Raw genomic sequence first — 24364 nt, 5'->3', positions numbered from 1 at the left:
GCTATTTATCTCCCAACGCTTCATCTTTGCCACCACGACTGTTTTTGTCTTGCTGCTAACTTATGGACTGTGAGAGTTAAGTATAGTTACAATGTCATGTCTATATCAATAACAAAACGCTGCTTTAAGGCGGTCACCTTTGTTGTGTCGTTAGCCACAATCTAAAAATACACTTAGCATTTACGAATAAATAAAAATATAACTGCTATTGCACTTTCTGGAGTATATTTTTGGAGTTTATCCTTTTCGCAGCTCTTTTATTTGAGAATTTTTTTCTGCATTGTTGAAGTACACTTTTTATTTTGGCATTTATTATTTTAAAACCTGTGCCAATTCAACATGCAGATCCACCTTGGATTTGCTGTGGCGACCCCAAGTGCAAACAAGGGAGCAGCCGAAGGGGCTTACTTATTATTTTATTAAGAGTTTATTTTGATTAGTTGTTTGATTCCTGGTAACAAAAAAAGGTCTAAATAAATAAACATTATAATTATTATTGGAAAAGAATGCATGATTTTTTTTTTTTGGGGGGGGGGGGGGGATATAAGTCACACCACAGTATAAGTCGCAGGACCCGTCAAAAAAAAAAAAAAAAAAAAAAAAAAAAAAATCGGAGTGTGCAGAATCATGGCATTATTTTAATTCTATACAATGCCAAATGTGAACCAATAAAATTTAAAATAATCAAAATATAAAATAAATATTAAAGCACAAGAAAGAGCACAAGTTTGATCATTTTAACACAACCATAAAGCAATGTTAAAAGACTGAACAAGAGCAGTCTGCAAGTGCTGTAGTTTGTTTATAGCCCGAAACCGCAGTGTTGAAGCTAAAAAAAAAAAAAAAAAAAAAAGGTCATTCAGACCCAAAGCAGTACCCATTAGAGCAGCTGGGTGTTGAGAAGAGGTCAATGGCCGGTGCTGTGATAATAGTGCCCCCGGTGGTGGAAATTGGTGACGTATCAGTGGTGGCAAAGGAGGGTCTCTTGGAAAGCTCCTTCAACCTTTGTTCCTGACACACAAAGTGCACGTCAAACATAAAACAGAAACCAGAACAGTTTATTCCATTTCTGTGACATTCTCTATTTCTGCTGAACCTTCAGAGCTTTGAGTCGAGCCTGTTCTTCTTCCAGAGCTGCCTGTTTCTCCCGCTCGTCCACTTTGGTGAAAGACATTCCCGTGCTGGCCAGCGAGGACACTGCGTTTGACAGAGTGCTGGCTCTGAAGGACAGACGCAAAAGGTCAGCCAAACACAAACCAGAGCTTGAACATACCACTGTCCCAGATTTTTTTGAAACATGTTGCAGGCATCCATTTCAAAATGAGCAAATATTTGCACAAAAACAATAAAGTTTATCAGTTTGAACATTAAATATCTCGTCTTTGTGGTGTATTCGAATTGAATATAGGTTGAAGAGGATTTTCAAATCTGTATTTATTTACATTTTAAACAACGTCCCAACTTCATTGGAATTGGGGTTATATATATATATATATATATATATATATATATATATATATATATATATATATATATATATATATATATATATATATATATATATACACACACACACACACACACACACACATTCCAGTAAGTAGCTGGTATTTGTAGCCAAAGCAGGAGGTCCATGTGGGGCTGCTTCCTTTGAACAAGGAGGAGACTTTGCTCTCTGCATGAAATGTGAATCTGAACTGGAATACGACAGCACATGAGCAGGTGTTTTTGGCTCTGTGCCCATAGCAGGAGCCCTGCAAACTTCAACCTCCTGCAGGTGACTAACAACCAACTGGCCGTGAGCCCTAACCCTCCACAAACAAACAAACAACCAAACACACACACACAAAGCAGCGTGGCTCCAACTGTAGGGAGAAGAGACGCCTGAAACAGCGCTGCATGTGAGACGTCTTAGTCAGGGTGAGCTGGCACTGTGTCACCAATACTTCATCTTTGTCTCATGTGTCAGTCCAAAGACTGATTCAAGGTTGTGGTTGCACCCCAGATGATTTGCAGATTTCCAAATGACCCTGGCGTTCTTACGTTTGGGAATGGCTGCTATTTATTACCGGCAGATTTAAAGAGCATATTGTCTCTGGTTCTGCAGACACAATATAGCTTAGTTTAGCATGTTTGTGCAAACACTGCTGTTCAAAGCAAATTTAAATAATAATAAAATAAAAATCTTTCAGTTTGTCAACAAATGCATGTGAACAGTTAGGTGATGTAGAGTAGCTGGTGGAGATTCCACTGGATAAACACAGCGCTCAGTCTGTTAAAGCCCCTTTAGCTCGTGTAACGTTAGCATACCTGCTAGCTGCAGTGGAGTCTTTGACCTTCTTGCCCTCTAAGGAGGCCAAGTGCTGCTCCAAAGCTTCAAGAAGACTACTGGGAGCCTATTGTGACAGAAGAAACACGGTCAGCATGTTGGTGACTGACAGTGAATGTGCTCCTCCTGGACACAAACATCACGTTTGACAGTGGTGGGCAACCGAGCTGTAGCCGAAAAAAAAAAAAAAACAAACCCCTGTACAATACTCCAATCCAACCAAGGTATAGTCAGAGAATACAGCCCGACAGGGAGGTGGAATTTTGCTCCACGCTTACAGGTAAACCAGTCAAACAACTCGGGACTAGTAGTTACCCACCACCACTCAATGACTTTGGATGAGAGGAACATGTGTGGAATGACGCATCACAGCACGTTCAACAACCTGGACATTGTTGAAATGACAACAAGGCAGCCATGTCTCAATGGACGACATCGCTTTACACCGTGTGTGACCACTGGGATTGACCACAGAGTGTGTTCTGTCCTTCGATGGAGGAGGAATCAGAGCAGAGGCATGCAAGAGACGACACTGAAGCAAGTCACAGACACAGAAGAAGAGTGAAACCAGAGTACTTACACAAACTGTGAACTAAAGTGGGAAGATAAGGGAAAATAGAAAGCGTAAAGGTGCTGACAGTGACGGGAATGAAAACCACAGCTGCAGCTCTCTGGGGCAAAACGCTGTAACACTACACACACTTTTACAACAGCACACCATAGTTAGAAACCAGTCGCGTGCGCAGTGTAACAGTAACCACAACCTTGAAATTTCTACAAGGATTTGGGGAGAAATAAAAACTTTCAAAGCCACAGTCCCAACTTCTGTATCCGACACAAAAACTCGTGAAGGAAATCTGTTTTGATGGAATTTTCCACAATTTTGACATTCACATATTTTTGTGCACATAAAATTGAGCATCTTTTTGTTTTTTTTGTTGTTGTTGTTTTTTGGGGGGGGGGGGTTGAAAAACAACAAAAAACAAATTTTAACTGATCTGAAGGCACAGTAACTTACTTCAAATTAAAGACTTTCAAACTACACCTTCTTCTGTTTCATGCCCATTGCTGCAGCCAGTAGAGAGCCAACAATTAAACTGGTGTCATTCCCCATTTACAATCCCAAAACACAAAAAGTTGCGACAACTTCGTGATTTTTTCATTTACGTTGACTTCTATTTCACTAAACAATGTGAATCTAAGATATTTCATGCTTTGTATGGTCAACCTTATTTTATTTTTAACTATACATTCATTCCTGCATTTCAGGCTTGCAACACCCCCCCCCCAAAAAAAAGTTAGTCTGTCAACAAATATGTAAGAAAATTATTAAAATGTTTCCTCAAATAATGATCGGAAGGGATTTGCATATCGCTCCTTCCACGATGCATATCATTAATTGATTCAAGGAATTGCATAAAGGACAAGGACGAAAACCTTAGATCACCTGTGATCTCTGAATCCTTAGACGACAGCACAGCCAGAACAATCAATAGGTGATATAACCACATAGGTAAGGGATATTTTTTTGGGAAACTTTTGTCTTGCACTACAATACAGAAACACATTCACTGCCACTTAAAACTTTACTCTGCAAAAAAAAAAACCAAACAAACAAACAAAAAAAAAAACACCACTTCTCCGGGCTATGAGACATTTGGGTTGAACTACCCCATAGTGGAAATGTGTACTGTGGTCAGATGAAGCAGGATTCCAGATCTTTTCTGGAAGAAATGGACGTTGTGTACTCCAGACCAAAGAAAAAAGGAAGAGCTACAGTAGTGTTCAGAATAATAGTAGTGCTATGTGACTAAAAAGATTAATCCAGGTTTTGAGTATATTTCTTACTGTTACATGGGAAACAAGGTACCAGTAGATTCAGTAGATTCTCACAAATCCAACAAGACCAAGTATTCATGATATGCACACTCTTAAGGCTATGAAATTGGGCTATTAGTAAAAAAAATGTAGAAAAGGGGGTGTTCACAATAATAGTAGTGTGGCATTCAGTCAGTGAGTTCGTCAATTTTGTGGCACAAACAGGTGTGAATCACGTGTCCCCTATTCAAGGATGAAGCCAGCACCTGTTGAACATGCTTTTCTCTTTGAAAGCCTGAGGACAATGGGACGTTCAAGACATTGTTCAGCGTACAGCGTAGTTTAATTAAAAAGTTGATTGGAGAGGGTAAAACCTATATGCAGGTGCAAAAAATTATAGGCTGTTCATATACAATGGTTTCCAATGCTTTAAAATGGACAAAAAAAACAGAGACATGTGGAAGAAAATGGAAAACCATCAAAATGGATAGAATAATAACATGAATGGCAAAGGCTCACCCACTGAATTGCTCCAGGATGATCAAAGACAGTCTGGAGTTACCTGTAAGTGCTGTGACAGTTAGAAGACGCCTGTGTGAAGCTCATTTATTTGCAAGAATCCCCCGCAAAGGCCCTCTGTTAAATAAAAGACATGTGCAGAAGAGGATACAATTTGCCAAAGAACACATCAACTGGCCTAAAGAGAAATGGAGGAATATTTTGTGGACTGGCGAGAGTAAAATTGTTGTTTTTGGGTCCAAGGGCCGCAGACAGTTTGTGAGACGACCCCCAAACTTTGAATTCAAGCCACAGTTTACAGTGAAGACAGTGAAGCATGGTGGTGCAAGCATCATGATATGGGCATGTTTCTCCTACTATGGTGTTGGGCCTATATATCGCATACCAGGTATCATGGATCAGTTTGGATATGCCAAAATACTTGAAGAGGTCATGTTGCCTTATGCTGAAGAGGACATGACCTTGAAATGGGTGTTTCAACAAGACAATGACCCCAAGCACACTAGTAAACAAGCAAAATCTTGGTTCCAAACCAACAAAATTAATGCCTCGCAGATGTGAAGAAATCATGAAAAACTGTGGTTATACAACTAAATACTAGTTTAGTGATTCACAGGATTGATAAAAACGCAGTTTGAACATAATAGTTTTGAGTTTGTAGCGTTAACAGCAGATGCTACTATTATTGTGAACACCCCCTTTTCTACTTTTTTTTTTTACTAATAGCCCAGATTCATAGCCTTAAGAGTGTGCATATCATGAATGCTTGGTCTTGTTGGATTTGTGAGAATCTACTGAATCTACTGGTACCTTGTTTCCCATGTAACAATAGGAAATATACTCAAAACCTGGATAATCTTTTTAGTCACATAGCACTACTATTATTCTGAACACTACTGTAGGTCAGCAACAAGCCCAAAAGCCAGGGTCTGTCCTGTATGGGGTGGGTCAGTATCCTTGCCAAAGGTCAGTTACACTTCTGTAATGGCTGAAATACTATAGTACTTTTGTGAAATTGACATTTTAGAGCAGCAAGGGTGGGCAACGATGGCCGACGAGCCACCACTGTTTTAGAGCAACATGTGCCATCTTCAAGAACACATCTATTCTAGGTATGCCCATGCATGCATCCTCCATAACAAAACAATGCAAAACCACATGCTGCACACATTACAAATGAACGGCTGTGGCAAAAGAGAGTATGGGTACTGGACTAGCATGACCTACCCCTAATAACAACAACAATAATAATAATAGTAATAAACATGGAGAATTTTGAAATAAAGAAATCTAATTTCTGTCTCAAGGTGTTAACCAGTTTAAAGTAAACTGGGATTTTGTGCTGTCTGAAGATCCTCTGTAGTTTTTCCCCTACTCCTGCTAAATAAGGGAGAGACACTCCTCTTCTTGTCTCTGTCTCCTGTCTATCTGGTTTCTTTGTTCTCTGGGACTTCTGCACTTTGTCCAGGGACCATCGTGGGTATCCACATACTGTGAGGGCTTTACAGACAAGTTGTTCTTCTTTAGCCGTTCCCTCTGCAGTTGTGGGCACCTGAAGAGTCCTCATCACCCCGAGCTTCTGTTCAAGGGGGTGGTTTGAGCCAAAGAGCAGATATTGGTCAGTGTGCGGGGGTTTTCTGTAAACCCCTGTCACTGTCACCAATCACTGCGGAGTCTTTTTTTTTTTGGTCAAGTTTGTCTAATTTGTGGATGTTCTTCAGATCAAACTCTACTTGCTGGAGGAATCTGGCAGTTTGTGTCAAGGTAAACTCGGGCGAAGTTCAATATGCAAACTCACTTGAACGTCCAACGTGGTAAGTACCACATTAGTTTCTTATGTCATATAATAACTGCTGAAGCTCCTCACACCAGGACACTCAATTGTGACGCTGTTTCATAAGGTAATGGGCCAACGTATAACTCAGTGGACGTCAGCTTATTTCACCAAGTAGCTCTTGTCTGGTTACGTTTTGTGCAAAATTCTCTCGAGCAGACACGTCGCTTGGCAAAAGTTAAGAAAACACTTTTTTCTTTTTTGTCTGGAGCTGCATTTAACTCCCTCCACCTCCGCTGGGGCAGGCTAATTTTGTTTATACTGTGGACAAACACGTCCTCACCTCGATATCCCAGGTAAACACTTTAAGTGCTTTGTGTAAACGTTGGACACCATCTTGTACTGAGCCTACACCGGGCCACCGAGAGCCAAGTGGCTCTGTGGGCCATTCACAAAAAACTCCGCACCAAACTCAACCAGGTGTGCCAGCTGCTTTAGAAAATACCATCTTACTAAATTATCAACTGTTCCAAATATAGACAGAAACACCAAAACTGAACAACACAGCTATTCCTTTCAAGCAATTAATTGGTTATTGATGAAGCTATTCCATTAGCCCAGTTGCTTGCCATGCTAGCTTGCTAGGCTAGTTAGCATGCAACTAGTTAAAATTGGGTCTGTTGAGCTGGTTTCAGAGCAAACACACAATGTATTGTTAATATCTGTTCATTGTGTGACGTTAGGTTCCCACGCAGTGAAATACATGCAGGAGTGAAGTTTATGTATGGATGATGAGCACAACACTGATAACACCAGATCAAGATCCATAATCTGACTTCATGACACCAAGATTCCATTTTTTCCACTTTACAGTGTAGATTAAATTCCCACTGTGATCACGTCTGAACACCTTTATTTACTGCTGAAAATGGGAAACGCACAGTAGATTAGTAGAAGAAGGAGGGAAGGAAGAGAAGAGCAGGACAAGACTCTGCTGAGGTTCACTTTCACCAAATAAAAAACAACAACACTGAAGCCAAAAAAAAAAAAAAAAAAAAAAAAAATCTAAACAAGAATGAAGGAAGAACCTTTTTCCCCCCTCTTTCTCTTCTCTTCCTGGTAAGAGGTCAACAATATAATCTGACCCACAGAAACCAGTCTCTGGACCTCGACGGTGCATCTTCACAAACATATTATTTTGTCTGTTTGATCTGAACATTGTTTGAATTGGTTTGAGCAGACAAGAACACAACAGATACACCTGATGACAAAAAACAAAAACAAAACAAAAAAATACAAGGCGACACGTGGATTCATCAAAGCCCATCTGAGGTAATGAGGCATTTTTAAAATACAAATCAAAGTATGTGTTGGACTTCAGGTGCATTTTTGTGCCAAAATGCTGCTTCTTACCTGAGAAAGATCTGGAATGTCTCCTCGATCTATTCCCACCTGCTGTCAGACAGAAAACAAACAAACAAAAAATAAAAAACAAGTTACACTGCTGTTTGTAACAGATGTCCAATAAAATCCACCAGTTACAGCTCAGTGTGCACACTCTGCAGTCACTTACCTCTGCCACTTTGAGGAACTCTGATATCCGTGTCATCCGGGTGAGAAACTTCTTGTAAATGTCCAGGCCTTCTTTACACTGCGTCTTCTTCATATCAAAGTATTTCTCTGTTTTGTGAAAAAAAAGGTAGATTTATGAACCAAACATGTGATTGTAGGTAAGAAAGAGGTTGAAAGTGAAGTGGTCCTTGAAGGCCTCACCAAGCAGGTTAATGATGCCTTCATTATAAGCAGCAAAGAGCCTGATGGAGTCTTTGAAGAGGAGCATGAAGGCGGCATTGATGACTCCATTAGTCAGCTCGTTGGCATTGACCTGACCCAAAGAAAAATTAGCCACAGTTTCTGGTATTTAACAACATGAGACAAATTAAGAGAAGATATGTGACTTCAGCAGCGTCTGTGCAGCCTGAAAGCTCCAGACGGATGTGCTTGTTACACGAGCAGCGGCGCTGCCTGGAGGCGGGGTCACCTTCAACTCACATTGAAATCGAGCAGCGCGTCCATCTGGTTCTGAATAATTGGGATCGTCTTCAGCAGTTTTTCTGTATTCATGGTCCTCATGACGCCGTCCACCCTGTGTGGACGCACAACACGTCACAGAAGACAAAAGATGGAGAGACGGACAGATAAGTCAATCTAACCTTCCACACATGTATTATTATTATTATTATTTTTTTTTTTCCCTATCACAGTGGAATTCCTCCAAGCACTGTCAAAAAAAGGTTGGGAAAAAAACAAAACATGTTTATCTGTAAAAAAGTTGCAATTTAAAAATTATTCTATACATTATGACTCATATGGGAGCTGAGAACGGCCAAGCTTCCAATTGTTTTTTTTTTTTAATGTCGTTACATACTTTCAGATCAGCGAGGTCACCATTTCAAGATCTCAAAAAAACAAAACTAGTTTTCTGGTGGTAAGGAGAGGAGAGCAAAATGTGACATGAAGGTTCATTTCTGATAAATATTTCTGAGAAACACTTATATACCTGTAGGTGTTCTGATGAGATATAATTTGATACAAATGGAAGTGCAAGATCTCATATGAGACGTGAGATGACAGGAAAAACGAATGAAAGCATCAACTGTGCCATATCAACTGAAGCGAAAAATTTCATAGCAGAAAAAAAAATGAATTTTATTCTTATTGATGCAATTTGAAGAAGTCTGCTTTTGACGTCCACATCAAAGAAAAACTACGACCAGTCATTCATTCATTTTCTGCCACTTATCCAAGTCAAGGTCACAGTGGCAGTATACCAAGCAGCTCATTGGACACTTCCCTATCCTTGCCTATGTCCTCTAACTGCATAGTTCTCAAACTGTGGTGGTACGCCAGCTCCCTCTGGTGGTACGCTGAGTCAACTGAACAAACTAATTTTTATGGTGTAATTAAGTCACCTGCTTTATTTCAAATAAGGTTATGGCTAACTCAACTACTTGTTATTGAATCAATACAACCAAATGGAGCAGACTATTCATAACGAAGGATTTAACAGCTTTACAGCTTTGACACTTAAACAAAACCAATCTGATACCGCTTTCTGCTAAAAGCCAAGTCAAATGAAGCAATGCTTCTTAAGAGTCGTACTCAACTCTGTAAGGGAAGCTAACCCTTTTTATGATTTGTGGTTGTTTCTGTTGAATTTCTGAAATTACAGAACTGCTATAAAGAACAGTGTGAACATTTTATTCTGTTTTAAAACTTTGTGGCGCAAACACCAAACTCTTATAAAGAAGGAAAACACACCTGGACATGTTCAGGAAAACTGATAGAAACTTAACAGAACAATGCAGGCTGATTACACTCCCCATATTTTTTTGTACAAATAAATCAGAATACAATAAGAGGCAACTCACTTTGAAATAAAACATATAGCTGCAGCTTAATAACTTTGAAAATCAACAGAAATCAGCAACTTGTATTTTTATTCTGACTCCAGTTCATTTTAGTGTGATGAAGTCATCCTTTTTTTCCTCATGAGTCACGTTGTGTGCTTGAACACTACATTAAGCTCAAGATTGAACAAATACATACCTTTGGAAAACAAACAGCTGTTAAAGTTCAGCTTTTTGTGATCTGTGCCTCTGCACAGCTTCTCCACAGCATGGTTTTTTACACCCGTGTGTGTGTAATTTTTGCTCAGTTCATTTATATATTCTCATTTTTAAGGATGTTTTAAGAATATTTGACCAATTATTTCATCTCTAAATTCAGTATATGACGCGCACATGGTGTGAACACGTCGGTGCCGTCAGAACCACACGTGTAGAGAAAGTACAGAGAGTAAAGGCAGCCCCAAGGTTTGTTTTTTTTTTTTTAACATGTTCACTCGGGTTAAAATCCTCTCTCTGCTCCGCGCTCGCTGTCTTAAGTGCACTGATAGTTCTCAGCATAACGTAACGTCTCGTGCCTCCATTCAGGAATCTCACTCCCTCCCTCACAGTCTGTAGTGAGTTGACTCTGCATGCGCACACACACACACACACACCTCCTTCGGTAAACTACCCATTTTAAATGGCTTTGAATAAGACGGCCACTGCTTTAATCGGCTGTCTCATTCAAAATTTGAACGTCCAAATGACGGCAGGATGACGGCTGCCTAAAACTATGAATTGAGAGGAAAAACAAAGACAAATAAAATAAATGACTCGTCAACTACTTAATTAGTTGTTAATGATTTCAATCGTCAACGTAGTCGTGACTAGACGACTAGTCGTGGCAGCCCTACTTAAAACCAAAATGCATCCACAGCGGTGCCGTGGTACGTGGCTTTGGAACCAGAACCTCCTCACGCTCCGTTTATTATCCAAGCCTCGCTAACCATCCAACCAAGACGAGAGGAAACAGAGTGAATGAGGCAGAGAGGCTGCGTGTGGCTGCTGCACGATGACGTCAGAATCTGAGTCGTTTTATGCAACTTTGTGGATAAAATAAGTAATTCACGGTAATCGCGATTATGAAAAATAATTGCGATTGGCGAATATTGCAATAACTGTGACTGCCCTAACGTCATGTCCTCTGGACAAAAGAGGAAAAAGAAGAAAATGTGTGGCACATTATGAAGCGCAAAACAGACAACGGAGACCCCGGACTGTTGAACAACTGAAGTTGTACATCAAGCAAGAATGGGAAAGAATTCCACCTACAAAGCTTCAACAATTAGTGTCCTAAATTCCAAGATGCTTATTGAGTGTTGTGAGAAGGAAAAATGAGCAAATATTTGCACAAAAACAATAAAGTTTATCAGTTTGAACATTAAATATCTTGTCTTTGTGCTGTATTCAGTTGAATATAGGTTGAAGAGGATTTGCAAATCATTGTATTCTGTTCTTATTTACATCTTACACAACATCCAAACTTCATTGGAATTGGGGTTGTAAATGATGGAATGCTTCATAAGAGTCAGACTCGGCTCTGTAAGCTAAGCAAAATGAAGCAATGCTTCATAAAAGATGAAAAAGTTGATTGTGTATTCGCGCTCTAGTTCATAACTTCTCTGTCCTCCTCTGTCAAAACACACTGCAGATTCTGGACCAATGCTGTGCATGTGAGAGAAATCTGTTCTTGACAAATGCAAAAACGCTTTAAGCCATAAACTTCTGATCCAAATCATAGTGATCCAGCAGCAGGCGAGTCGAGATGTGCAAATCGCCCTATGCTAGCCTCGTTTCTTTGTACACTTTAATTCTTCCAGGGAGTTGTTCCTCACCACTGTTGCCAATGTGCTTGCTCGGGGGTGGGTAAAGTTAAATAACTGTTTTTATGCAACTCTTTTGGTTTATTAATCATTTGCTGCAGAAGGAAAGAGCAATAATTATTTTCCTTTTTTCATATTTGATTGACATTTCTTGATGTTGTGAAACATTTTTTATTTGCACATTATGCTTAAGTTCTTACCCTCGCTTAACTTTCGTGAAGTCGAAGGCAACCTGTCTGTACGAAACTGCTTTCTCGTTCAGGTATCGACTATACCTCCTGATAAACGTTGACATGTCGTAACCTAGAAAAAAAGTCATGAACAAAAGTGGGTTAGGCATTTGAAATAATTTGGTTTTAGGTTGTTTTCAAAGGTCTAAATCAAATGGAAGAAGAAAATGCACAATCACCTTGTAAACCGCTTTTGTCCAAAAAGTTACTGAGGTTGAATAGTGTGTTCCTTGAAGCCAAATACTGGACAAAACGCTGAGTGAGGACAAGTAGGAGTTAAACATCGAAGGTTCTATTTGACATATTAACTCTGGCTGGTGCCAGCGCATGTGGACAAGCGGCTCACCTCGTTGCCGTAGACCATGAGGTGGTGTGTGGTGATCAGTGACTTAAACACCACCACCCAGCTGGTGTTGGTGGTCCTCTCAAACAGCGAGTCAGCCAGCTGAGGAATGTTCACGTTCATCTCATTGGTACAGTGGATTAAATCTGAGGCAACAAACGACATGTGATCACAAAACAGCCTCACGTTTGCGAGATCCACTCAAACTCTACACTGTACAGGTGTTCTACAACCCCTGGCAAAAATTATGGAATCACCGGCCTCGGAGGATGTTCATTCAGTTGTTTAATTTTGTAGAAAAAAAGCAGATCACAGACATGACACAAAACTAAAGTCACTTAAAATGGCAACTTTCTGGCTTTAAGAAACACTATAAGAAATCAGGGAAAAAAATTGTGGCAGTAAGTGTAACGGTTAGGGAAAAAAAATATGGAATCACTCAATTCTGAGGAAAAAATTATGGAATCATGAAAAACAAAAGAACGCTCCAACACATCACTAGTATTTTGTTGCACCACCTCTGGCTTTTATAACAGCTTGCAGTCTCTGAGGCATGGACTTAATGAGTGATAAACAGTACTCTTCATCAATCTGGCTCCAACTTTATCTGATTGCTGTTGCCAGATCAGCTTTGCAGGTTGGAGCCTTGTCATGGACCATTTTCTTCAACTTCCACCAAAGATTTTCAATTGGATTAAGATCTGGACTATTTGCAGGCCATGACATTGACCCTATGTGTCTTTTTGCAAGGAATGTTTTCACAGTTTTTGCTCTATGGCAAGATGCATTTATCATCTTGAAAAATGATTTCATCATCCCCAAACATCCTTTCAATTGATGGGATAAGAAAAGTGTCCAAAATATCAACGTAAACTTGTGCATTTATTGATGATGTAATGACAGCCATCTCTCCAGTGCGTTTACCTGACATGCAGCCCCATATCATCAATGACTATGGAAATGTACATGTTCTCTTCAGGCAGTCATCTTTATAAATCTCATTGGAACGGCACCAAACAAAAGTTCCAGCATCATCACCTTGCCCAATGCAGATTCGAGATTCATCACTGAATATGACTTTCATCCAGTCATCCACAGTCCACGATTGCTTTTCCTTAGCCCATTGTAACCTTGTTTTTTTCTGTTTAGGTGTTAATGATGGCCTTCGTTTAGCTTTTCTGTATGTAAATCCCATTTCCTTTAGGCGGTTTCTTACAGTTCGGTCACAGACGTTGACCCCAGTTTCCTCCCATTCGTTCCTCATTTGTTTTGTTGTGCATTTTCGATTTTTGAGACATATTGCTTTAAGTTTTCTGTCTTGACGCTTTGATGTCTTCCTTGGTCTACCAGTATGTTTGCCTTTAACAACCATCCCATGTTGTTTGTATTTGGTCCACAGTTTAGACACAGCTGACTGTGAACAACCAACATCTTTTGCAACAGTGCGTGATGATTTACCCTCTTTTAAGAGTTTGATAATCCTCTCCTTTGTTTCAATTGACATCTCTCGTGTTGGAGCCATGATTCATGTCAGTCCACTTGGTGCAACAGCTCTCCAAGGTGTGATCACTCCTTTTTAGATGCAGACTAACAAGCAGATCTGATTTGATGCAGGTGTTAGTTTTGGGGATGAAAATTTACAGGGTGATTCCATAATTTATTCCTCAGAATTGAGTGAGTCCATATTTTTTCCCTCTGCTTGGTCTAAAAAAGTAACCGTTACTGACTGCCACAATTTTTTTTTTCCTGATTTCTTATAGTGTTTCTTAAAGCCAGAAAGTTGCCATTTGAAATGACTTTAGTTTTGTTTCATGTCTGTGATCTGCTTTTTTTCTACAAAATTAAACAACTGAATGAACATCCTCCGAGGCCGGTGATTCCATAATTATTGCCAGGGGTTGTATATCAATTTAACTGAATGGTGCTGAGCAGGATCTGGCAACGTGTTCTTGATAAATACTTTAAACATTAAACAACAGGAAGACAGGGGACGGGAAGGAGAGGAACAGTAGTTGCCAGTACTGAGCAGTATTTCTTCTTATATTTGTACTTAGGTTTTGAAAATATTTTTTTACATCTATTTTTGATACTCTGTGTGCTTCTTACCCTGTGTGCTGCTATACAATGCTGCTGGAAACTCAATTTCCCTGAGGGAGTCTACCCAAGGGATTAACAAAGTTCTATCTAATCTAATTACTCAACAGTGAGATGGCACTTTAAAAAGAAAGAAAAAAAAAAAGAGAAAAGAAATTCACTTTCTCAACCATAATCTACTAATTCTCATCTCAATCTTCATTCATATCCCAACCAGGAGGGCACTGGGCGCACACATTTCTTCCGGCATAAAAATGGCCAACCATTCTGCACATTCGAGTCAGCCACAGTCAAATGGCATTCAATCAATCAATCAATTTTATTTATATAGCGCATTCATGACTGTTGTAATGAGTTTTCCATTAGTACCTGCATTGCACAGGTACTAATGGAAAACTCATTACAACAGTCATCAGGTGGACCATCAATGTGGCAGCTAGCGCTTACTGTGTACAGCAGCCATAAACACCTCAAAGCTGCAATTCCAGCAAATTTTACTTATATCTTTTTGGAAAAATTCCACGATCGTCTTCATTCATGAACCAACTTGCAACACGCAGTAATGTCTTACAAGCGAGCACTTGCAGCGCACTGTATTGAGAAGCCTCTCAATTAATCACAATGCTGAATTTGATGAAGGGATGCAGCCTGTCTCGTTGTCTAAAGATTAAACCTCATTCACACGCCAGTTTTCATCTCTAAATGCACACTTAGTCACAGATAATCCCACAAATGATGAATGCATTGTCGAGCTGGCACGTCATGCTGGACGGCAGACAAACACCTGCTGCCTACAAGGAAAAAGTGAGCAGTTGCCACAGAAGTCCAAACTGACTCAAAACCAGCCAAAAAACAGGCAGAAGTGACTCTTGTTTTCTCCTCTACAGCAGCTCATATACAGAGTCTATAAAAAGCCCCCAACCACCAGCCTGATACAGGTTTTATTGTTTTACAACACCAAATACATAAACAAATAAATAAAAATCCGGGCTTCTTCTAACAAAAAGTCTGTTCTTTCAAAAACACTACAACATGATCTAAATTTAAGAAAAACAGTCAGGCCTCAACATTAAAGCTGTATGGCATTTGGGTGTTTTAATATTTAAGTCATAAAAATAATTTTATTTGGCACCACTATAATTGTATTCTTTAACATGTAAGTAAGGGATTCATAAAATGATACTGCCAATATAATCAAAATTCACACTGTCTGGAAACCATGTGGAATTTCATCCTCCTGATGGGTAGAAATTCAAGTGATTAGACGCCATGACCGACATATAATGACAACATCATAAATCAACATGGGGACTTCCCCCCATCTGCACGTGGATGCTGGGATGGACATGATAACTGCCAATTGGAGTAAAAGAAAGGCAGCATGAATTATGGATCCGAATTACAGCTCTGCCCCACTTGATCGGCCGCAAATTACGTTGTTATCAGGTTCCGATACGAACGTAATTTACGGATCGGAAATTTCCGATACAACCTGCAGAGTTTTCCAGTCCAGCAGCCACCTGTGTGTGTGCTGTGAATCGTCTGCACGAGTGCTGTTGGGGGGGGAGTAGTATTTCTGAATGGAGGCGTGTCTCAATGAGACTCGGAGTAATGAGACACGCCATTCGTGAGGTCCCTTCCGCAGTTTGCAGCCAGCTAGCGTGAGAGCATTAAAGAGTACTGTCGCTGATATGTCCACTGAAACGTCACAAAGCAAGACAGCAACATGCAATGTTTACAAAGCCATTTTACTAAGAGGCGGAAACTCCATCATGACCCACAATACAGTGAACGTAGACAAACATTTGAAAAAGCATCACATTAAAGAGTAAGGGGATTTTTTAACTGGGAGCAGAAAGACGAAATGAGCCAGGAGGAAGGGTGCGACGATTCACCCAGACTGACTCCAAATATGAGTAAATTAAGTACTTTTATTTATTTTTTATGGTTGTGGCATTTTGAAAATGTGGAAATGCGCTCCATCTTTAAATGGTACATGTACTCAGTGCCAGCTGGTTTTCACGAGATGAAACCTCAGCCACTGACAATAATTGTTGTTGTTCATTTGTTTGCTCCCGGTTTTTGTTTGGGGTCGCCACAGTGGATACAACCGGATCCGCATTGGTAATTGGCACAAGTTTTACACCAGATGCCCTTCCTGACGCAACTCGTTTTACCTGGAGAAACACACACAGCCGCTGGTGTTCCAAAGAGGTCTCCCATCCAAGTACTAACCAGATCCTGCTCTGCTTAGCTTCTGAGATCTGACGGGATCAGGCTCAAATCTAGGCTTGCATCTTAGATGTACCTTCTGGCAAATTGTAGCTGAACTTTCAGGTCTTCTTTTTAAGAAAATCCTCCTCTACACCACTTCATCATGAAGCGGTATAACTGGGGATACAAAATATCCTCATAGAAAATCAACAATGATAATATTAATATTAAAGTGAACAGAGCTTTGGTTTTGGGGAATAGTATCTGTCTTGGCAGACATCCAAATTCAGGTCCCGGTTTCAGAGGTGAAAACGTGGATTGGTGCATCTACTTAGAAGAGACAATATTTTCTGTGGAATTTCCCCCAGATAAATGTTCTCTATAATTTTGCAACATGTTACAAAAATAAACCAAAATTATAATGCTCAGATTTCTGTAGAAGCTAAATTTTAATCAGTTTTGTGAAATCTGAAAGGACGCAAAGACGTTTTAAGTGTTTGGACAAGTGAGTGAACATTTTTACTTGTATTTTACTTATGAGTGCTGATTTTCAGTTAATATAAAAAAATAAGTGGTGTACCCATCTATCAAGGCTGCACGATCAGAGAGCATCACCATCATGATGTGTACATGTGCAACAGTCACATCATAGCTCGTCATATCAAATAAGTTCAGCCTTGAAACTTTTTTTTTGGCTTGATTACAAAAAAAAAAAAAAAAGAACAGCTGATTTCAATAGAACAACATACAGGCATGTTATCAATGAGCAGCCAATCATGGAAGTATGAATTCTCACCTTTGGATTGGCCATGTTGCTGATGTGACATGGCGCCTACCTTGAGAACAGCATGAAAAGTAAAGTGTACATTAAATAAAAAGAAATATGAAACTGCATTGTGCTATTTTCTTTGATTATTTGATAGTTAATTTTTTTTTTAAAAACATTGTTATTTAAAGTTGAGACTTCTCTTGCAGTTATGGCAGTAACAATTATAAAAACTGTGTAGCTTTATTTGGTAAAAGCAAAAATAGGTTGAATATATAAAACTCAGCTTGACAGTGATTCTTCCTGCAGCTAAAAGGCAAACGTCAGCTGATAAACTTCAGCAGAGCACTAACATCTCGGATTATTTTCAATTACTCACTTACCTTGGACAAATTTTTGCCCGTTGCTCAAACTCAATGTTGTGGTCTTGACTTGCAGACAGAGTTAATATCTCGACTGAATGCTAACGGTGTTAGCATTTTTAGCAGCTTGAAGCTTCACCCGTTAGCTACATTAATGTATCATTACTGGAAGAAATACACAGCTCATAACTTTTAATGTCCACAACAAAAGTAAATCACTGCGCAGTCCCAAAAAACATAACTTCAAATCTCCAAAAACAAACAAATAAAAAAACCCTTCTTCTTCTTTGGAGATTATTAGCGCATTGCAAACCAACACGACGCATTACTGCCACAGCTGTTTGGGCGTGGAACGGAACAGAACTGAATGAATGGATTCTGACATATGCTAACAAAAATAACCCAGAAACGTTCACCACAAGAGTAAAAACACGGATTTCCAGTAATCTCCGGAAAACTCATCACTGAAAATTCCAAATACGTTCTCCACCTCATTAAGCATGCGTGCGAGAGAAACAAAAAAGCTACAGCTGTAGATTACTGTATGATTTCGGAAGCGATTACAGGAGTTTTCAACAGCCACCTCAGAGAGAAAATGATTAATCTGCAACGAAATAATTCTTTTATATAGGCAGTGTCCAGTGCACAACCCATGTCATCCAGCTGGGAACACAGCGAGTGAGATCGTCACGACAAAGTGTGTGCAAGTGCGCGGATCAAAGTCATGCAAGTGTCAGGTTACCTTTACTCGCGCAAGATTACACACTGCTGAGCAAGCTTAAAACCTTGGAGATTCCAGGGGGCTTGATCTAGCATGACCTGGGTCCCCCCCTGGGGCAAAGCTCCTGGACCCCATCAGGGGCATGCTAGCCTAAATTATACACTGTCAAAAAATCATGGTGAGAACCCTGTCCTGTGCACTCAGCCCACGCGCTAACGTATGGCTCGGGCGTCTTGTCTTTCTTTGGGGGAAAAGGTGACTTTCACACACAACCATCTTGGTTTTATGAGATTAACTGTCGTATCTCGACATTTCAATCTTTCTTCTTCTTTAGCAATTAAATGAAACTTTAAATATACAGGTGTTGCTGCTGCTACTCGTTTCCATAACACAGAAACTGCATGCTTTAATTTTTTCCATCTACAGATTTTAAAGCATTCTCTTCTCCGATGGTTTTTATGTCGTATATGTCGCAACTTTTAAAAAATGCCTCTTACAGAGGAAAAACTCATATACGACTCAGATCTTTTTTCTGTATTATCAGCTCTTTGAGTTTTTTGTGCACCGTTGTAGAGATGTATTTATTATTATCATTCATTGTTTTATTATTGGAATTTGTCTTGTGTATTGCTTTGATTCCTGGGAAAGTCCGATATAAATAATCAGTATAATTATTATTATCAACAACAAATATGATTTTTCAGTATATAAGTCACACCATAGTATAAGTCACAGGACCTCCCAAACGAGTTAAAGAAAAAAAAAACACACACACACACAACTAAAACTCACTTATACAGTGATAATTAATGATGTCATCAGGGGTTAGCTGACTTCAAGAAATTTAAACAAACTGAAGTTGCACAACCCCTATGCCACAGCAGAGTCAAAGATCATGCCGAGTTGGTGCCCCTCTGTCTATCATCGTATTAAGCCCACCCTACATATGATAAATGGTTCTGATAGTCCCTTAAGATTTCTCTGCAGATGGGAATCTACATTATGTGAATGTCAGAGGAGTCAGACATATCTGCTGCACCAAATATAACTAATATGAGCTCTGACAGTCATCTGGTACCCAGGCTCAGGGTGACGAGGACACAAGCCAAATACTATCTATAGCAGGAGTCACCAACCTGTCCTGCATATTTTCCACCTGTCTCTCCTCCACTCGCTGCTAACTAACCACGTCAGGTGTGCTCAGCCAATTAGATAATACGCTAAATTAGAAAACATACAGGGTAGGCGATATCCAGGAGCAAGATTGGTGGCCCCCAATCTATAGGATTCCCAAACCTTCTCAATAAACTCCCGGAAGGAGCAGAGTTTATCCTCAAAGCTCCTTGGCAGTAAGGCCATCAGGACTCCAGACAAGAACCACAGAAGGGACTTAACTTGTCCACCAGCATCCTTCTGCAAGATGCCCCCCGAGGATGGACACTTTTGCCTCACTTTCAACTCCACACTACCAAATAAAGTAAACATCCAGAAGCTTTTCTGACCTCAACAATGTTCACACACGGGTTTAGGTGATGCTGGGCTCGAAGGTTTATTAACAGCTGGTTCTGGATTTGTGGAGGAGTAGTGGGTGTGATGCCAGTGAAGTAAGACGATGCCAAAGGGTTCTATTTCAGTCCCGAGGACGCTCCGGCCTTACTCAGCACACCAATAAATGCAGCATCTCATGACGTAAGCAAGGCCTACTTACAGCAAGCATGTGGCGTTACAACAGGCAGGGGCTCAACGGGTTGGAAATCAAAGTATCACAGATCAAAGTATGTGCCCCCTATCAATTACTTTGACAGCAAAACCAGAGGCTGGTTCCACTAAAGTGACTCTGGGTGCATATTCTTAACAGGGCTTACTCAAAAAAAATTAACCTCTTTTTATGATCACAGCTAGTTGCCCTTAAAACTACAAACTTGCACAGTCAGTTTGACTGATGCTGTATCTACTCAGTTCTGACAATCTGATGATCGAACGTCTTGATCACTATCAGCCAGAGAATCTGACAAAGCATCATGTGTCCATCAATGCACAGGTCCGTTCATCCTTCAGTCACCACTATAACGTCAGGATAATTAAAGGTCGTGAACTTTGGTACAGCTCTGTCTTTTCACCAAGTTTGACGTCTCCTGCACTCACATGCAACTTTAAATCTTTTACCCAATTTAATAAAATAAAAAAAAAAGAACCAGAATTCCTGATTTTCCACAATACAGATTTTATATATATATATGAGAGAGAGAGAGAGAGAGAGAGAGAGAGAGCGAGAGAGAGCCGAGTTATATTTCAACAACAATACTTTGATTTATCAAAGCCAAAACAAATAAAAAAAAATAAATTTAAAATTATATCATTCAAATTACAGGGGGTGCTGTTTCCAGCTGTGGAAGCTCAGCCATGAGTTGCCTAATTGTACTGTTGAATAATGCAAAAAAAATCAATATATAACATGAAAACAATAAAACTTATGCAGCTGTAGATGTCAAAATAGTGGCTTCTGATGTGGTAGCAGTTTTCTGTCTCTCTCTTTGCAGTAGGCCGCCCTTGCTCTAGTAAGTTTTATGTCATAGCTATGAAAAAAAATAAATAAATTGGAGCCTGCTTCTGTCTTTTTGATGAAATGGCCAGCAGCTATAATTTACAGAAAAATCTCCTGGAGTTACTCATAAACACTGATAGCATTTTGGTGTCTGGTGGTCAGGATTCCCCATATATCAGCTACTGTTAACTAGTGTGCCTTAATGGAGAGAGTGGCGTCAGCTCAGAACATGGCGCCATTTTGGCTCCAATTGTGCCGAACTACTGAATAAACCTTTAATGTTTTCAACATTTTTTTAAAAAATCATTTAACCACATACAGCAACAAATCCAGGTACAGGTGTTATCAAAATAAATATAAAAATAGTTAAGCTATCAAATTTACAAAAATGTACCATTTACAATGATTTATTTAATGAATTTAAAGCCTGATTTATGCTTCTGCAGTTCTGTGTCATGCAATGACGTGCGTGACAGTTTTAAAGTTCTCCGTTTCTGGATTATGTTTTATTCTGGACTAATCTGACCCTCAACAAGCTTTTCTTTCTACAATCATCACCTCCAAATCAAAGGTAAGCCGAACAATTTCATCTTTTTCCACTTGTTGTAAAGTTGCTGATTTTTCTGATCCATTTGTAATCACCGTGCGCACTGCAAAAACTATTATAATATGAAAGAGTGAAAGCAGAAAAGTAACAAATCACAGCCTTTTGTGTCTGATTTATCAGGTGCACATCAGGCTGCAAGTCAGAATCTCAGCATGGTGTGAAAAAAATAAACGGTCGGTCTTTTAATCACGGAAATGATTCCGGTTCCACTTTCCTCAAAACGGCGAGTGTCAAAGCTGAACTTTAATTTGTGCCTCTGTTACTGTGCACGTCCAGACTGCTCTGGGTTTTAAATGGAAACACATCGTGATCGGACGGGACATTTAATCCGATGTGATTGAAAATCTGTTGTAAAAAATCCCATATATACAGTGTTTATTACATGGAAAACAATACAAAAACATTGGGACTTTTTTTGTCCGTTGACTGCGAATATCTGGTTTATACAATGACGGTTTAGGTGAGTTTTACTGTACATGGGACTGAACAATAAATTTACCTCTCAAAACTCTGATGATGATGATGTTGGTGGCCATCCCACACAACTGACTTTATTTTCCCAAATTTTTCTTCTGTTCAGATCTGAAGGGAATCTGTACATCTTCAAGCCCTTGTTGTGTCTTTTTGTGCCTCCAAATGCACAGCAACCCGGGATTTTCAGTGAATAAATAAATAAAATAGCTGGATTTACATGCAGACAGATTAACAGCGAACGCCACTTTGGAACCACGATGGCACCACGTTTGCCACTTTCTCAATTAAGGCACCCTACTGTTAACTAGCACCATCACATCACTGAATCTGGCAACACAACCACACTCAATAATTTGTTTTAGTTAAGCAGCAGCCACACAAAATATTTAACTTTTGTTCATGAAAACAAGACACACAATATATTACACACATTGATGGAAGTGCTCCGTTTTCATAATGTAACTTTTGGAATTCTGAGAATGTGCACAGCTTTCAGAAGTGTGTTTAGCTGTTGTACTATTACTTAAGTACACGTTTTGGATCATGAGCCATATAGGATGCACTTTTCTCATGTCAAGACTTTTTGTGCATTTCAGAAAAATTCAGCTCCAACCACAAACTACTGAAAAGAAAGTTATATTTGCAAGATTGCAGCCGAGCCATCAGCTTTGAGCCCCATTTCAATTCCAGAAGTGCACAGTGCCTTCCTGGAAGTGACAGCCAGCTGCAGAAGCACAAAAAAATGACAGAAAAATAAGTTTTGATCATTTTGGCAAGTTATTATTATGTTTAGCTACAATATTATATTGCAAAAACCAACACCAGATAATAGTGCATTTGATCATTTTAAAAAACTGAATTGGAGCCAGAATTGGTGCTAAACATGCAAAAATCAACAATGGAATTGTAAAAACTGGAAGTGGCCTGAGCCCTGACCCTGACTGTGTTAAATCATTTCAGGTAAATGTTAATTTGGGCCCCGTGTGTGTGCGTGCGTGTGTTCAGGGCCCCACACTGTTCAAAAAAAGTGCTTCCAGATTTGGTCACACAATCAGTGGGAATGAATGAAAAATAAAGAGGTGGTACAGTAGAATGAATAAACTCATTCTGCTGGTGATAATGCCTTAAAGAAAACCAGTGAGTGGTGTGATTTTAATCATATTCAGCCAGAAGGAGGCCTGATCCAGACGGTTAAATCACATAATGTCATATAAACAAGCATTAGCACGTAGCCTTTCCTGAGGCTTTGAGGCCTTGTCGCTCCACCGTCGCCACAGCTCATAAACTGACCCTCACTGCGGGGATTTGTGTGGTTTCGTTCGGAGGAGATACTCACAATCCAAGTGTTTCTTTTTGGGGCCCATAATTTCGTGCGTGGTTGCCTTGCAGACAGTTTTGGACACGGCGGATCCCGTCACACTGTGCTGGGCTGCAGTTATCCGGTCCGTAATGCTCTGCCCCGACATCTTCCTCCAGTCACCAAAAAACAAAATTAAAAACCACTTGGAAAAGACAATCAAAAATAAAACATCTACCACCTCTACAACCCTACCCCGCTTCTCCCACCTTAGCGGGGCGAAAAAGGGGAATAAAAAAAAAACAAAAATCAAAAGTAGGCTACAGGATGGCGGAAAAAAATCAGAGTGGCGTCAAATCTGGCAACAAGCAGCTCAAAATGTATTTCTGCGGCTCCGATTTTTTCTCTGTCCGAGAGAAGTGAATGTTTTACTCGCTGACTCATGCGACCCGGATCTATGTCCAGCTCTCATCCCGATCCCTGCCTCTTTCCTCCTGCCGCCTCCTCCTCCTCCTCCTGGGCTTCAAGAGAGAAGGAGCTCTGAGGGAAATGGCGGGCATGCTGCGCTCACAGGCGCCCCGAGCCCAACGGAGGCCCGAGGGCTCCTCACCTCAGGGGCCCCCTCCACACCAAAGTCCAAAAAGAGAAATCCTAGGGGCAAATCCAGGGGGCGTGCGGGAGCACAACTCCATCCCCCCCTTCATGAATCAAAATAATAAATAAATAAATAATCCCATCTGAATGCTGTTTCCGAACCCTCTATTCAGCACCAAAGTGACTCAGCTCCATTTGTACCAGACCACCATTCAGCAAGGTGCAGCAAGCCTGTTCACTTTTTTAGCCACAGACATTTCAAATGTACGGAACCCAGGAGAGGTCACTTAAAGTGCTATTTTTTTCTGGCCATGATAATTTGTGCACACGTTTTCATTTAACTGAGCTCACGAATTAATAAAACATGCTCTCAAATTAAGAAAATGTGCTCTCAAATTAATAAAA

General features: G+C 40.0%; 1 protein-coding gene across 11 annotated transcripts in view; it reads right to left on the bottom strand.

Annotated features, from left to right (window-relative positions):
- picalmb (phosphatidylinositol binding clathrin assembly protein b) overlaps positions 1-23905 on the bottom strand; it is a 48589-nt gene extending 24684 nt beyond the window's left edge. For 2 of the 11 annotated variants that reach the window (XM_034169097.1, XM_034169099.1), the window contains exons 1-12: positions 23405-23903; positions 12289-12431; positions 12122-12197; positions 11913-12015; positions 8493-8586; positions 8214-8325; positions 8014-8120; positions 7854-7895; positions 2910-2921; positions 2311-2396; positions 1097-1220; positions 878-1011 (exon numbers count right to left, since the gene is read on the bottom strand). In XM_034169097.1, coding sequence (XP_034024988.1) covers positions 878-1011; positions 1097-1220; positions 2311-2396; positions 2910-2921; positions 7854-7895; positions 8014-8120; positions 8214-8325; positions 8493-8586; positions 11913-12015; positions 12122-12197; positions 12289-12431; positions 23405-23534 — 1163 coding nt within the window. In that variant the 5' untranslated portion in view covers positions 23535-23903. Of the gene's footprint in view, positions 1-877; positions 1012-1096; positions 1221-2310; positions 2397-2909; positions 2922-7853; positions 7896-8013; positions 8121-8213; positions 8326-8492; positions 8587-11912; positions 12016-12121; positions 12198-12288; positions 12432-23404 lie in introns of all 11 variants that reach the window. The other 9 variants (XM_034169098.1, XM_034169100.1, XM_034169104.1 and 6 more) reach the window with 8 other exon arrangements.
- Between the last annotated feature and the right edge of the window lie 459 nt (positions 23906-24364).

The sequence above is a fragment of the Thalassophryne amazonica genome, chromosome 4 (assembly GCF_902500255.1).
Source record: "Thalassophryne amazonica chromosome 4, fThaAma1.1, whole genome shotgun sequence".
Taxonomy (NCBI): domain Eukaryota; kingdom Metazoa; phylum Chordata; class Actinopteri; order Batrachoidiformes; family Batrachoididae; genus Thalassophryne; species Thalassophryne amazonica.
Note: the sequence above shows the minus strand (reverse complement) of the source record. Positions and strands in the feature narration are given on the sequence as shown.